The 16,621-nt window shown below is 41.5% G+C and overlaps 1 protein-coding gene across 1 annotated transcript in view; it reads right to left on the minus strand.

The window, feature by feature from the left end:
* The window catches only part of LOC117819050 (calcium/calmodulin-dependent protein kinase type II subunit delta-like), a 134,381-nt gene that overhangs the window by 97,634 nt on the left and 20,126 nt on the right, over nt 1-16,621 (minus strand). Inside the window, exons 3-5 of the mRNA XM_034692253.1 lie at nt 9,875-9,934; nt 6,858-6,912; nt 6,483-6,548 (exon numbers count right to left, since the gene is read on the minus strand). Coding sequence (XP_034548144.1) covers nt 6,483-6,548; nt 6,858-6,912; nt 9,875-9,934 — 181 coding nt within the window. The remainder of the gene's footprint in view (nt 1-6,482; nt 6,549-6,857; nt 6,913-9,874; nt 9,935-16,621) is intronic.

The following is a 16,621-nucleotide window of genomic DNA, read 5'->3' on the forward strand; positions in this document are numbered from 1 at the left end:
TACAGTCAGTCTGAGTGTGTGTGAGAGAGATGTGTGTGTGTGAGAGACTAATTACTGCAGCTAATTAAAGTCCCACTTCTTGCTGGTCTCAAAGGGGTTCAGGGTGGGGGGGGGGGGGGCTGGCCTGGATGACTGACATTCAGAAGGGAGGGAAAAGGAGACTGAGTGTTTGTTATAGAGTGTGTGTGTGTGTGTGTGTCAGATAAGTACTGTAAGGGTTACAAGGTGGGTGGGAATAACAGCAGTCACTGGGGGGTCGAGCTCACACTAAGGTGAGAATAGTATAATTTTGTAACTCTGTTCTCAAACAACTGAATCAGTTGACACCACGTCTCAGCTGACATTAACAACTTGATCGAGGCCAAAACAGACGTTCCTCATCATCCTGCATGAGGAGAAATTTGCTGGAAGTTGTTGAAGACTGCTTAATGTGCAGTTTAGTCAGAACAACTGTGCTCTTCAGCTCGCAGGAAACAATCCCCCAGATAGCTGGAAAAATCTAAACCTTTCCTTCAGCACTGTTCCTTTCAATTTTAATGTCCTCCTTATTAAAGATAAGAACAAATAAACATCAACTTTTCTTTTCTTTGCATTGCTTCTTGTGGTTTGGACCAACCCAGAATCATCTGGCAGGTTTTCTTCCTGTGTGAAGACGGAGGTGTGAAAAGAGGAGCTCCAATGGTGGAGAGGAAGGAGCAGCTGATCTTTCAAGGTGTACTACAGAAAAACAGGCTGATGCAATCTCTGCTGAAAAGAAGGAAAGAACCGGCTACCCAGGAGGAAAACTGTGATTCTGAGATTTGCAGGAAAGATTTCTTATAATAATATTAAAAACATTTACTGTAAGGTTTGGCGATGAAGACGCACTTTGTATACCTACTTTTATGTCATTGAAAAACCTGACTGTGTCTAATACATCAGTGTGACCAGTACACCAGTATGAAATGCAGAGAGAGGTGTTTTATCAGATCGTGTTACGTTAAAGAATGCTTCCCTTTTAAATATTCCTCATGTGTCCCTTACAAGTGCCGGCCAGAGACTTTCTGTTTTTATGCACCAACACTGTGGAACTCTACCTCAAGGTACCTTGCCTTTTTAATCTGGCTTTTTTATTTGGTGTAATTTTCTTTTAGCTCCTGGACTGCATTATTGCCATTATGACCATTGTTTCAGCATCATTTTTATTCATTTTATTTTATCTATGGTATATCTTTTTTTCTTTCTGGTATATATCTGATTTTATTTAATTGATTTATTTTATTTTAACAGATTTTATTTTATTTTAATGGGTATTATTTTATTTTATTTTTAGGTATTTTATTTTATTTTAATGGATTTTACTTTGTTTTATTTTTAAGTATTTTATTTTATGTTAATGGATTTTATTTTTAAGTATTTTATTTTATTTTAATGGATTTTATTTTGTTTTATTTTTAAGTATTTGATTTTATGTTAATCGATTTTATCTTATTTTATTTTTAAGTATTGTATTTTATTTTAATGGATTTTATTTTATCTTATTTTTAAGCATTTTATTTATTAATTGATTTTATTGTATTTTATAATAATGTATTTTATTTTATTTCAATGGATTTTCTTTTATTTGAATTGATTTTATTCTATTTTTAAGTATTTCATATTATTTTCCTCTATCTGTTTTTAGCCTTGTATCATTTTACCTATTACTGGTGTTTTCTGTCGCTCTCTTCTTTTGTGAAGCACTTTGGGCTTGAATGTATGAAAGGTTCTATAGAAATAAAAAGGAGCGAGTTGAGTTCAACTTCTCACAGTAAGAAGGTTCCTGGTTTGAATCCCTGGGCAGGTGCCTTTCTGTGTTCTCCACATGCATGCTCCAGTTACTCTGGCTTCCTCCCCCAGTCGGTCGACACCTGCTTACCAGGTCGATTGGTCACTATACATTTTTTGCCCTGTGATAGGTTGGTGACCAGCCCCCATGACTTTGCACTGTGCAAAGCATGCTGGATACAAACCGAGGCATACCAGACTGGCAGTGCAACTTCTTAAAGAGGGAGAGGGAGTAGGATGCCTGCTTTGAGGACTATCGCCTTTATACATGGGGCACACAATTTAACCACTGGACCAAACCAGCGCCTCAGTGCTGTGTTTGTTTGTCTGTGTAAAGGAGTTTATCCCTGCTATCCTATAGGGCGTGAGCTGTCAGTTTGTGTGATCCATCAGAGGTGATAACTGACGTCTGAAAGTCAGATTTCTATTCAAACGGACATCTCTCTGTCAGCCTGTGATACCCGAAGATACACTTTCCCCATCATTGATAACATTTAAGGGGAATTTATAGATACAACTTTAATATTTAGACATATTATGCAAATTCAATTTACACATTAACATACTCAGAATGATACTCTGTGTGCATCTTCAAGTGGGATGTGTTTCCTGCATATTGTACAATCATGTTTTCAAAGATATCTTTAGAAGAATGCAATTTTTTTTTTTTACACAAATAGGTTTGTAGAATCAGAAAGATCCTTCTCTGGTTATAAACTCACAGCAGATCATTTGAAGCCATGGTTTGGATAAATTCCTCTGCCTTGTTGGATGTGACCTTTTCACTGGGAGTGACATGTGGACCTCTTTGCCACCCGCTGCTGCGAGGCATGGCAGCAGCAGCAGCAGCAGCTGTCAGTGAATCAAACTGACATTCTGCAGAAAAAATACTATAACTCTTGACCCGCTGCGGAGTAATAATGAAAGAATTACATATTTCCAATGAATCTAACGAGCTCAACAGGCAGCAGTGTGAGAATCTGTAACTACAAGACACAGGCATTCTCAGGTGTGTTTCAATCTGAAGCAGCAAGGACGGGGAGTGATAGGATGTCAATATAAGTCAAAAAATAAGGTTGAAACACTGGAGGATAGTACTCTCCATGGAGTGTCACACTGGACATGAGACAGGATGGAGCTTTAACCGTTTAGTGAAAGTTATCCTCAGAGTACAGGAGACCCAATTATGGCATGCGGGAAAAGTGATAAAACACAGCAGGTAGTCAGACCGAGAGAATCCGTCTGCACTAAATCCTCCTGCAGCTGTACCTCGCAATGAGTGCTCCCGTCTGTCACCTGCATGCTCCTCTGCAGAGAGCAGAGACGTCCACCCGATCAATCTCTAACGGTCAAAATCCACCAGATCTGTCTCCGATCCGTCACAGCACTGGATCTGATAGGTTTTCTATTTTAGTCAATGTGTTAACTTCCACTGGATCCGCTCCGTTGCGTCAGGTAGGAGCCCTCAGGATCAGATACACAAGACTTCTATTTTTACTGGATGCCGGAGGATGACGCATGAATCTCAACAGATTTAGATGGAGCGGGACAGGAAGTCAGGCACCAAAACAAAATGAAACATCCAGTTAATTTTCAGAATCAAACACTCTGTGTTATCACCAGATCGTATTTCACTTCACTACAACAACAAACCGTCATGATGAGCGGAGCCAGGCCTGGAGTCAACAGGTCAGAGGTTTTCAGAGGACCAGAAAGACAACATGGGTGAGGAGAGGAGGAGGAGGAGAATCCTTGATTCATGCAGTAATTAGTGCGTGAAAACCTGGGTCACATGACTCCAGCTGTCTAGCGGTCCTGATCCGTGCTGCGTTCTGGGTGTTGACGGACGAGAGAGCACCGAGACGGACCACAGTGGATTGGAGATGGACTGGGAACAGATCTGGTGGAAGTCTGATGTAACTTTATAACGATTAGGGATGGAACAGTATCGTCAAAATCACCCCCTAAGCGTGAGAACAAAAGTTTCTCAGTGATGAAACCATGGTCAAAAAAGCTGCATTGAAGCATCTCTGAGAACTACAGAGACCATCATCCCATGCATGCACATCATATAAACGGTGGACACCAGCTTTGAAGTTATTGAGGTTTCCAGCTGAAAAATCCCTGAAATCAAACAGACAGAAGGGAGGGTTTAACACAGATAAAAATGGGCAGCACTGATTAAAAAGAGTGCATAAGAGCAATAACCTGGTGTGAGATCACTACCTCAGAAGTCAAACACACATCCTATCATGACTCTGACGTCATCTGGAACAAAACCCAGAAAATCTTTCATTTCAGAAAAACAGAAATTAAAATCCTCTTTGATAAAATACAATCAAAGCCAGCGAGCTAAACAACTCTTTGACTGAAAGGTCAAAGGTCAGTTTCTGGAAGTCAAGGCTGAGACCGAGGCTTGAGATAACCATATTCTCTGCCACGCTGGCCTGAATTCCTTCAACATCAGACTGAATTCAGTTTCCTTTTAAACTTGTTGAATGGACGAACACCCACATCGCAACTGTCATTATCAAGCATCTCTCTCACTCTTCTCTCAGCCTATTGTCTGTCCTCCCCCAGATACTCCATTTCCTCTTCCAGCGATGGTTAAAGTGAACTGTGAGTCCGCGAGTCGACGTGAGTGGGAGTGAGATTTAAAACTACGTGGGTGGGTGGAGGGTGGAAAAGAAAGCGGATTGAACGGAAATCAAGAAACTCAAAGCCAAAGAGAAGGTGAGACTGTCACACGGACTCTACAGGTGAGCAGGGTCATTCGTTTCCTTCCCCTTAATGCACTTGTTGTTACGTCTCCCACTGTGTGATGAAGGCTCTGGCACTTGCTCTGGTCATGGCTAATTGGATTGACTAAAAGTTTGACCAGATTGTGACAGAGGTTGCTTCTTTGTTTTATCATTAGCAGGATCGTTATGTCCCAGGGTTCACAGCTTCCTCCTGGGTCATGGTCTAATTAATGTTGCAGAGATACCTAGGCTGCTGTGTGATACACCAGGCGCATAACCATGTTTCTATTAGGGCTGTGTTTTGTAAAGGACCTCATGATGGACACGATGATACGTGGGATACAAGATGTACTGCACAATCTTGCAATACTCTAAATCAGGGGAATTCAACTTCCTGAAGCCAAGGTCTGGGAGATCATTACATCTAAGTATTTAGTGTGATATTTCATGTAATCACAACCTGTCAGTCAATCAAATGAATGCATTATTCACAAACTATTTAAACATATATCTCCTGTACCTTACTAGGAACCACTTCCGTAGAGACTACAAAAGAAGTGCCAGTTAAAACTGAAGCGCCCTGTCAGGTTTAAATCACAGCCTTCTGTTTCGGCTGTAGGTCCAGGTCCATATGGGACAGCTTCTGACTTTCTTTCTGATCTTCTAGTTGTGTAAGATGCTTGATTCTGGTTGGTCAAAACCCCTTTGACAACCCCTTTACAACGGTTATTAACTTTCACTAACATGAGCAGCGCCAGAGGCAAACTGATCACACGTCATGTCAAATCAATCCAAGGAAAAGAGTTCCTGCACATTCTCCTTGTGCTTGTTGACGCCATAGTCTGTAAGGTGAGGTAAGACCGTTACCTGCGGTTAGCATGCTAAACAGACATTTTCATATTGGATTGGAACACGGACTCCCTGCTCTCATTACCGCTACTGTTAGAAACCTTTGGTTTGTGTCGACTTTGGCGCCCCCTGTGGACAAAGCGCCACATCTCACATCTTTCCTGTATCTGGATAGGCACGATATCTGATTAAAAAATACATGAATAGATCTCCTCTTGGTTCCTTTTAGCAATCAAATGCATCACTCACCGTTAATATTTGATGTAGAAAACGTGAAACAGAGGCGGTTTCTGCAGTAGTCTAAATAAACTCGTCTAGCATCAAACATAAGCATTAAAAGTGACAATATGCAAAGAATTAATCTTACTGCTGTGAGTCAGGTTTGCTTTTTTAGGTCATTAAAAGACATCATTGTTCATTTTGGTCAGTTTTGTCACCAGCTTTAAACACCTCACAGGAGCTTTAATTGTGAGCCCTTTAATGTTAAACTAAGCACAAACCTGCTGACTCTTTGATCCTATTAAAGAAAAGTTTGACAATAACAGTGTTAAAAAGCCCCAAATATACTCGGCAACTTCTCAGGGTCAAAAGTATTCTTTCGAAATCCTAGTTGGTGATGTCAAGCGATACCAGTCAAACCTTGAATCTCTCCTTTGTCGGTGTCAGAGGTCACGTACTGCGGCTTTAATATCCAGGGAAGTATTGACAGAGGAGCAAAAGAGATAATAGAGGGAGGATAGAAGAAAGGAAAAGGGAGTTTGGCAATGAAGACAAAGGGGAAAAGTTGGTAGACAACAGAAAGAGAGAAAAGAGAGACAGCTAGCAAGAGAAAAGACATAAAGAAACAGAAAGAGAGGAGGGAAAAAACGAGTAAGGATGGATGTGAGGAGCAGAATAAGAAAAGACCGCAGAGCAAAAGGAGGAAAGTGAGAGCAGTGAAAGAGAAAGAACAAGGAGAACACATGGAGACATAAAAAACAACAACCAACAGGAAGTAAACAGACAACACAGACCATTTAAGGAAAAGGAGGAGAAGCCCTTTTTTTTTTTTTTTCACACATACAGGAGTGACGGCTGCGCTCCTACCTGGCGTCGGCCTCGCTGTAATACTCTCTGGCAACAATGTCCTCGAACAGTTCACCCCCGGTCACCCTGCAAACACACACACACACACACACACACAGAAACACACACACTTATTAAACTGTGATGGTTGGATTGCCAGGAGTAAAAGTGGGGAGGGGGTTAAAGCAAAGATTTTAACTTTGTTTCTTGTTTCCTACAGTATCCCCCCCCACCCCTCCCATACTGTTACCATGGAAACTGGAGGGAATTACCAAGAGATGGATGTGGAGAGCGTGGGTGGTGTTGGTGGTGGTGGTGGTCGGGGGGAGGGAGGGGTAATATGGGAGAGAGAGAGGGAGTTATGTAATTGTATGTGCAGGCAAGGAGAGGACTTACAAGTCAAACAGGAGGTAGTGGAAGCCCTCCTCTGATATACTGTCATGAAGACGAACTGGAAGAGAGAGATGAATGTCAGGTTCTCTGTACACATCATTATCACAAGTTCTGTGCTGGGTGACCTTTAAACTCTGCTTTGTGTTTTTCAAAAATGCTCCCTGCCTTCATAAAACGGTCTCTGAAACACGAGCGTACGACTGCTGTGTTTGTTTAAAGGATCTTAAAGAAGGGAGAGGGGAGAAGAGGAAGGTGTGAGAGTGTGTGAAGGGTAGAAACTAGGGATGCATCGATATATATGTCACCTGTGTACGGTATCGACCGTCTTGATGGACAATGTAATGATGGCAAGCTAGCGTGCAACATGTTTGAGCCGGCTGTAAACTTTTGCCTTGCAGAAACTAAAACACAATTCATCAATGAATCAGACACAAGGGATGGGACGTGAAGTTTGAATGCCCGAATATTGGTTCACTTATTAAAAATCAAAGAGTTAATACAAACTTTATGAGTAAAAATTTTCATTTTTTTCACAGGTGCCTGGTTGTAATACGGTACTCCCACCAGATGGTGGCGATAGAGCGTCTTAAAGCTCCAAAGCTTGATCTGTAAGGGAACCGGACTGGTAGAAGTTCTTGAAGACGTTTCACCTCTCCTCAAAAAGGCTTCTTCAGTTCAACTCAGAACTGATCAAGCTTTGGATTACCATGACCTGGATGGCTGTCCATGACCAGGCTGTCACACTGATGAACACTTAACACTGTGTTATAAACTAGCTACCTCATGGACAGAGCCACCTTCATCTTTGCACTATTGCACGTTATGTTTGTCTATTGTTTCTTTATTGCACTCGTGCCTTTTTGTGCTTATATATATATATATACATTTTATATATTCTTTATTAGTACTTGATTTTTAGTGTCTGTCTATTTATGTTTGTATAGGGAGTAGGCAAAAAATACCGGAGTCAAATTCTATGTATTCTTGAGATATATTGTGAATAAAGTTCTTTCTGATTCTTTCTGACTGAGAACCTTCACAGACACGTCTTAAAGTTGTTTGCTAACCGCATTAAAGGTGACATATCATGCTTTTTTCATCAAAATATATTGGTCTAAAAGGTCCCAAAAACATGTCTTTAAAGTTTATGCTCAAAAAAACACACGGCTGCTCACAGATCGCGTTACTTCAACCCTCTGAATCTGATCCAGAATCTGATCCTGGCGGAGAGGCGCCTGCAGCAGGACCTTTCTGAAGGATTGGTCACAGATTTAGTGTTTCTTGTTGTTTTATTTGTCAGTATGTCGACGTGTGTCTTGGTACACAGCTACGAACATGTAGCTATGTGGCTATGCTAACTAGCACTAGCACTTATCCATGATAAATAAAAATCATCCTCTAGATCTTCAAATCTGCAGACGTGGGGAGTAAAACCGACCTCTGCCAGAAAGGCAGCAGGACCTTTCTGAAGGATTGGTCACAGATTCTGTGTTACTTCTTGTTTTATTTGTCAGTATGTCGCCGTGTGTCTTGGTACACAGCTACAGCTACTAACATGTAGCTATGTGGCTATGCTAACTAGCGCTAGCACTTTTCCATGATAAATCAAAATCATCCACTAGATCTTCAAATCTGCAGACGTGGGGAGTAAAACCGACCTTTGTGTTTATTAAGAAAGCCTACAACTAGCATGCCTCCCTCCTAAGCTCCTTGTTAGCACACGTGTGTGCAGGTAATGAAAAACGGAGGAGGGGTTGAGTTGTATTTTATACAGTCTATGGGCTGAACAAGCTCCGAGCTCTGACTCCGTGACAGACCGGATATTGTTGTGACGTAACAAAAACACTGAAGTCTGAAACGGCTCGTTTCACACACATTTACAGAAAGGTGGAGAAATCAGAACAGGGGCAGAATGGATTTTTTTCATTCTCGGGGGGTTTGTAGACATGCCAGGGAAACATATTTTCAGGTAGAGAACTGTTAAAAAGTCGATTTTGCATGATATGTCACCTTTAATGAACAGGAGAAGAAGAATGCTAACTACATTAAATAGTAAAAGAAGAAGAAAACAATAGCAACAGTTGCTGGAAATTCTTTGCTGACTAACAAACTCCATACTTGCCATGAATTCAACAGTTGCTCTTTTCTGTAAAGTAAATAATTACAATCTGCATTTGACCCGTATTTGTCACAGCCCCAAGTTTGGAGTTGTATTGTTTGGTGTCTGGTGTGTAGTCGAGCGGGTTGGATGTCTGTTTGTTTGATGCACTTTGGAAATTGTTAAGTGATACATTTTGTTTACTGTTTTTTGTACCAGGCTGTAAACATGTTTATTTCTGCTGCAAAGATCGTCTTTTTTGAATGGGTGTGTATGTGGTTTCCGGTGTTTCTGCAGCCAGCCTCAAGTGGACGCTCGAGGAACTGCAGTTTTTAGCACTTCCACATGGGCTTCATATTCTAAGACCGGAGGTTGTCGCTTGGTCGGTACCTGTCGCAAGTAGCTGCATGAAGGTTATGACCATTTTTAATGAAAGTGAGCAGGTGTACAGGCTTGTCTTCTTTTTCTAGCTGCTGTTCTTTAATTGCCCTAAGCCCACATGGTGTGAATATAAGCACACAGTTCCTAGAAACAACAGGGAGTCATAATAATTCAGTCTTACAATACAAATATTTACAGTGTAGACAGGAGTTCAGGCCATAACAGCGTCTGTTTCATCAAGAGAAATGTCAGGATGCTGATTTACACTCCTGCATGCTGGAGCTATCCTCTTTTTGCTGAAGTCACAAATAGATGTTTTATTTTGTATGAACATATTACAGAGGTCTCAATGTGGAATATTAAAAAGTAGGAGAGATATGAGCTAAGTGCTGGATGTTATTCAAAATTGAAAACAGTAAAAATAGGATGTCACTTTGAAGAGATTGTTATATAGAGTTTTTATTTAGATAAAAGTTTGACTCTTTCATCAGACAGACATTAGAAATGGCAAAAATAGAAACAGCAACTGGAGCAAACTCACCAATGTTGGGGTGTTTCAGAAGGCGACAAATTCGAGCCTCTCGCTCCAGCTTCTGATGATCTGAAGAGAGAAAGAGGAGGAGAAAAAGAGGCGAAGACATGAGGAGTTATTCTTAATATCACAGATAATCAGGTTACATTTGAAAATGTAAAAACACTGTGGTGACGAAAGTCTGATCCACACGTGACAAAACAAACAACAGCATCAAGATCCCACAGTAATCATATTTCAATTAAAGGTGTGACAGTCGATTCAACCAGCTTTGGAAATGAGGTTTGTGCCTCAACGTCAAACAAATGGATGCACAATAAACGGCCCAGTTATATTACAGCTTAAACCTGTGCAGGGTTAAAATAAAATCTGTCTTTTTCTAGAAATACATTTGCTGCGGGCAACATGGGACTTCCAACTGATCCGTGTCTGGTCCGTCTCTGATCTGTGTGCGTTCTGGCTCCGTGCTCTCTCGTCCATCAACACTAACCGGTTGCGTTTTCAGAGCGCAGCACAGAGCAGAACCGCAGGTCAGCTGGAGTCATGTGACCGGGGTTTTCTCCTGGTAATTACTGAATTAACAATTCTCCTCATCCATGTTGTCTTTCTGGTCGTCTGAAAACCTCTGACCTGTTGACTCCAGGCCTGGCTCCACTCATCATGATGGTTTGTTGTTGTAGTTAAGTGAAATACGAAACATTAACCGGATGTTTTCATTTTCTTTTGGTGCATGACTTCCTGTCCCGCTCCATCTGCTGTGTGCTTATTGATGCGTCGTGCTCCGGCATCCGGCAAAATGGAAGTCTTACGGATCTGATCCGTTGCGTTCCAACCTGCCAGATCAGAGACCCAGCTGGAACGCAACAAAGCTGATCCAGTGGAAGTTAACACACTGACTAGAATAGAATCAGATCCAGATCGGAGACTGACTGGACACGGATCTGGTGGAATTTGGCCGTAAGATCACAAGCCTACTGTCTACAATAATAACATTAGAGTGTACACATTCATACTGTAGATTCTGCATCCATATATGTGTGTGGCTGTGCGTGCGTGTGTACACACACACACACACACACACACACACACACACACACACACACACACACACACACACACACACACACACACACACACACACACACACACACACACACACACACACACACACACACACACACACACGCAGGGGGGTGGACCACCCTGTGAGAGCAGGCGTGCAGAGCTCAGCAGAGAGCACAAACATGGAAATGTGTTCACTCGTATCTATGTTCAAGTTGAATGGCTCCTAAAAACGCACAAATGAACATGACATGTAATACACACACACACACACATACACACACACACACACACACACACACACACACAAACACACACACACACACACACACACACACACACACACACACACACACACGTAGACACATAAAAGTAGTCAGGCAAGCACACATTAGCGCTGGCATTGAGGAGTGACAGTGAAGCGTAAGCCCAGTGATTATAGTCTTAGAAGATGAGAGGAGGGAGGTGGAGGAAGCAGTGGAGGGAGTGTTGAAAGGGGGAGAGAGGAGGAAGAGGAGGAGGAGGAGGAGGAGAGGAGGAGGAGGAGAGGATGAGAGGAGAGGAGGAGAGGAGGAGGAAGAGGAGGAGGGGAGACAAATGCAATGGCAATTAAAAAAGCACAAAGCCTGCTTGCTGTCTTCTTGTTGAAAGAACAACATATTAATGATGGTGCTGCTGCTTTACCAACAACCAAGCACCGCCATTTGTTCTTCAGCGGTTCCTTCTGTGTGAGTCGAAGGCAGTTTCAATCTTCTATTCAAAGCTGCGCGTCAGACCCCGCTCATTCAAAAACAGATGAAGAACAATGAATAAGTTAATTATTAATCTACATGTATGATGATGAAGTTGCATCCATAGTAATGCAACAAACCCATAACGGATCATATCTATAGACCTATTCTAGAGACCCTGAGCTCCCTTGTCTCGTAGGTTCCCTCTGGATCTCTGCCGTTGACGGCCTGCTGCTGTGGACGTGCCGGACTCCAGCTGCTACAGCTACTACTACCCGTCTCACCACTATTATCTCTCTCTCTTCATCTCCTCTATCCCTCTCTCCAACACAGTCTCAGCAGATGTGTGTCTAACATGAGTCTGGTCCTGCTGGAGGTTTCTGCCTGTTAAAGGAAGTTTGTCCTTGCCACTATAGCTTGCTAAATGCTGCAAAGTGCTCTGCTCATGGTGGATTAAGATGAGATCAGACTGAGTCCTGTCTGTAAGATGGGACTGGATCTGATCCTGTCTTGATGTTGGGTCTTTGTTAATAATAGAACATAGAGTACGGTCTAGACCTGCTCTTTTTGGAAAGCGCCTTGAGATAACGTTTGTTGTGATATGGCGCTATATAAATAAAGATTGACTGACTTATCACCAAAGACTTGGAGCTGAAAGAAGAACTTTTGAAGTGTAGGAGCTGTGATTTCATACTTGGCGTGTGCAGCTTGATAATGCAGAGGACTCATGGGATGTGGCTCAGACCGTGCATTTCAAACAACGGTGGACACGTTCCAATCCTTCACAATCTAATATCATCCCATTCAAAGACGACCAACTGTCAGCCTGCTTTGTAAACTCTTCGACTTTGTACTACATGTCGTAAGAACAAGTATCACACTTCATTCTGTCCATGGCATCTGCTGACTTTACTCCACAAGGACCAAACTGGCTCAAAGGAAGTGCAACCACTCTTCTTCTTCTCTAAGTCTACCAGATGGCTGGACCGAGCCTTTGTTTCCTGCACGCTGTTGCATGGCTAAAGGCTTGTCCTGTGTTTTTTAACTTACTGTTGCCTGCTTGTGTTGTCTATTCATTGTGCTCATCTGTCGCTTAGTCTATATGTTGCCTCATTTGAATTGCATGCAGCTAGTTTAATGACTGATATTCAATGTCTGATGCAAATGTGTACAACACTGTTAAATGTTGTCCTGTTGTGTCTGCTTGTGTCTTCTTTAACATTGCCTTTTTGCTGCTTCCTGATTGTCTTGCTTCATGTATTTTATGTCCAAGGACACTTTCTCAAAGACTGTCATATTATGTCCTTATGTAGCTTTTAGTCATTTTTAATGGTATGGTGCTATTTGTACTTTTCTTTTCTTCTCTTTTTTGTTTGTTTGTTTGTTTGTTTGTGTTTTGGTTTCTCCTCTACCTTCTTATTTTATCTTCGTTTAATCTTGATCTTTTTAGGGAGCCTTTTTAACATCTGGCAAAGGACTACGGATGAAAACTTGCCTTTTGGCTGACTCTGGCATTTTTACAGAAGTGTTAATTAATATGCATGGTCCTTTTAAATAATAAATAACTACATAAATAAAAAGGGGGATGTGAATTACTTAATAAAATGGTTAAATAAAACTATCAGAGCCTCTAAATCGATCATAAAGGTTCCATGCTGGTGGGAAAAATAACATTGGGTTTGTATTCTTGGAAAAAAAAAAGGACACACAAGATTTACCATGAAGTCTTGTAGCCTTGCTGCATAAGATCCCTTAGGATTGGAAAACCAAACGCGCCATAGAGACCTTGTCTTGGGATTTACAGCTAAAGGTTGACCTTAAGTGAGATATCAAACCTCCTCTTTTACAAGGAAGGTCCCTATTCAAGTCCTTTATCCCAGCTTTATCAGGCCTGCTGGATCAACGGGAGATAAACCTTCAGCCAACACAGTGAATGACAGATGATCCACCCACTGCCGACCACTCTTACAAGGCTTTGTACTTGCTTGCTCTCCACATAAAGAAGGCACAACTGGACATACAGTCTGCACCGTGTGAGATAACGTGGAGTAGAGGGATAGTAGTGGATAATAAATAGTCGAGGCGATTTAGGATATCACGGTCTCATTTGATCTTCCCACATCTGCATCTCTGAATAGAGATAAGCTGTGTCCCAATTCAGGGGGCTGCATCCTTCGAAGGATGTATTTCAAGACTGTCACAGCAGTGCTTCGAAGGCTGTCCCATTTTGAAGGCTCCTTCAAATGCAGCCAACAAATGCCTCCTTCTTTTCCTAGGCCATGGAGGATCCATCTGGCGACTCCTTTGTGGCCCAACATATCCAAAGTTTAATTGAACGCCAATGTAGAGGAAATGGCAGAGTTTTAAAGGAAGCCCTTTCTTGAATGAAAGGATTTGATTTCAACTAGAGATGTTATAGATTTCAGCAAACCGAGAGGGCTAAAGGTAGGAAAGCATTTAGAAAACAGTCAAAGTTAAGAAAGAAAGCAACCGTTTTTGGCCAAGCAAAGGTAGCTTCTTTCAGGAGCTGTTGAGTTAGGTTGGTGTCAGTCTGGTGCTTCTGATGTAGCAGGTTTAATAAGAAATGAGGGGAGAGGGCGGGTAAAGAAAGGAGGCTAAGGGTCGGTCCTGTGGGGAAGGAGAGAGAGCATGGAGATAAAGAGGTCAAAGAGGAGGAGATAGGTTACAGAGTAGAACATAAGGATTTAGTGTTCAGTGAGATGATAATCCAGAGGCAGCTTTAAGTGGAGTCTGAGGGAATCTATATGCTGGAGGAGCAGAGAGGAGAGGAACACAACTGGGTTAATCATCACCAGTGAGGATGGTAGAGTCTCAAGAGAGGAGGAGATGTAAAAAGAGAGCCACAAAGACAGCCAGATATAACCCGTCTGTTCAGAACATTTGACTCCCAACAGAATCATGCCAGTCGGGAGATGTCAGGGAGGTCAGGACGTTGGATTTCCTTTAGATTTTATAGGATAGAACGATGTGGTCCTTGCCGAAGCTGAACTCTTTAAAGATACTTTAAATCAAAGTCAGGAAAATGTAATTGACTAAGTGGATAAGTTGGGATAATTCACCAAAGAAGACCTCATGTCTTTATATTCAACCTAAAATAAGCTGCAACCTCCTGTTTTAAAAATGAAACCAGTGCCAAAGGACCAAAAACTGCAGTACCACAAGTGTCCACTAGGGGCTGGCTCCAAAAGCTCAGGAAGCCCCATTAACACCCATGTTAAAATGTTTCTTTTATAACAGATATATTCTACACAATGTAGGTCATGAATTATTCAGGCAATAAAAGCAATGCAAGCAATTCGTATCCACTATAAGTGTGCTGCAGGTACAAATTCTCACTGCACCAAAACAAAATGAAAACATCCGGTTCATTTTCAGAATAAAACACTCTGTGTTATCACCAGATCGTATTTCACTTCACTACAACAACAAACCGTCATGATGAGCGGAGCCAGGCCTGGAGTCAACAGGTCAGAGGTTTTCAGAGGACCAGAAAGACAACACCGGATATGAATCTGATGGAAGTCTGATGTAAAAGTAACAACTAAAACTAGACTAAAATAATTCCTCGATTAATACTCAACTTAGAGTAGAGATCAGGGGTGTCAAACATACGGCCCGCGGGCCTAATCCGGCCCGCCAGAGGTTCTAATCCGGCCCACCGGAAGACTTTGCAAAGTGAGAAGTCATTAACTGCAATTTTTAAATAAAAGCACCTACTATTTCAAATTTGTCCTACAATCAAACAGCTGACAGAGGGCACCTGAACGGCACTAAGAAACTTTTTTTTCCAAAGTGAGGAAAAATAATATTAGCAGTTTGCATAATCGGCAGAAATTCAGACTTTTTGGACCCCTGCATACAACACTGTCCAGCAAGCAAACTGTTCATGCTGGAGCTGGGGAGTCCAAAATAGTCAACTTTACCTTGTTCACTATTATAATCTATCTTTTCTTTTACTGTAAACATCACACCCTGTGTGAAAGGGGAATGGGAAACCTGTGTGTTTGGTGTGTTTGCAGCAGGTTTCAGCGGTCAAAGAATATCATATTCGGGCCCCACTATGAGACTCATCATGGCGAAAAATACAACAGCTGTTTTTGTAGAAAGATAGTTCATTAAATGTGAACATTTTCAGAATGTACTTTTTTGCACTAAAACAAAGGGAAGAATTCGGAGTTGTCCTTCTCTATAGGTTATTATGTTATGATTTTACTGGTCCGGCCCACTTCAGATCAACTTAGGCTGTATGTAGCCCCTGAACTGAAATGAGTTTGACACCCCTGGTATAGATGGTAAAAAAAAAAAAGACTAAAATTTGACTGATACTACGAAGTGTTGGACATTCCTTTAAGTCATTTTTTCATTGAGCCTAGAAAATTATAAAATAATTCAAGATACTGGATTTCTTCTTGTAATATTTCCCTTGGCATCCAATGAATATAGAGCATATGAATATGTACTTTATTTCATTAAACTGTGAAAATAAAAATAACTATCACGATATTCTACATTTTTGAGCTGCACCTGTATATTACTGCGGCCCACCCAGGTATGATCCATGTCTGGGAAACACTGCTGTCCTGTAGTTGAGTTGAAGTTTTAGTCCATTATTGATTATATTGCATCTCCATAAACTGACTTACTCAATAATCATCGTTGGTTTCAACCTATGGGTGAGATATTGTGGAAAAGAGGCATCTGAGAACCTGCGGCTGCATGGATGAAAGTGATCCTCCAACACAGGTGAGCAGATTCAACAAAGTGAGTGTTCAGTATACTATTATTGTATTAAAAGCTAAGATGATTTAAGGTAAAGTGAGTCTACGAGTATAAGAGAGGTTCAGTTAACCTTGCTAATAGCGTTGTAACAGCTGGTAAAGAGTCCCTTTGGAGGATTATATTACATCTTTAAGAAGACTCTTTTAATTCACTGTTAGTGTAA

This window comes from Notolabrus celidotus, chromosome 9, assembly GCF_009762535.1.
Source record: "Notolabrus celidotus isolate fNotCel1 chromosome 9, fNotCel1.pri, whole genome shotgun sequence".
Lineage (NCBI taxonomy): Eukaryota > Metazoa > Chordata > Actinopteri > Labriformes > Labridae > Notolabrus > Notolabrus celidotus.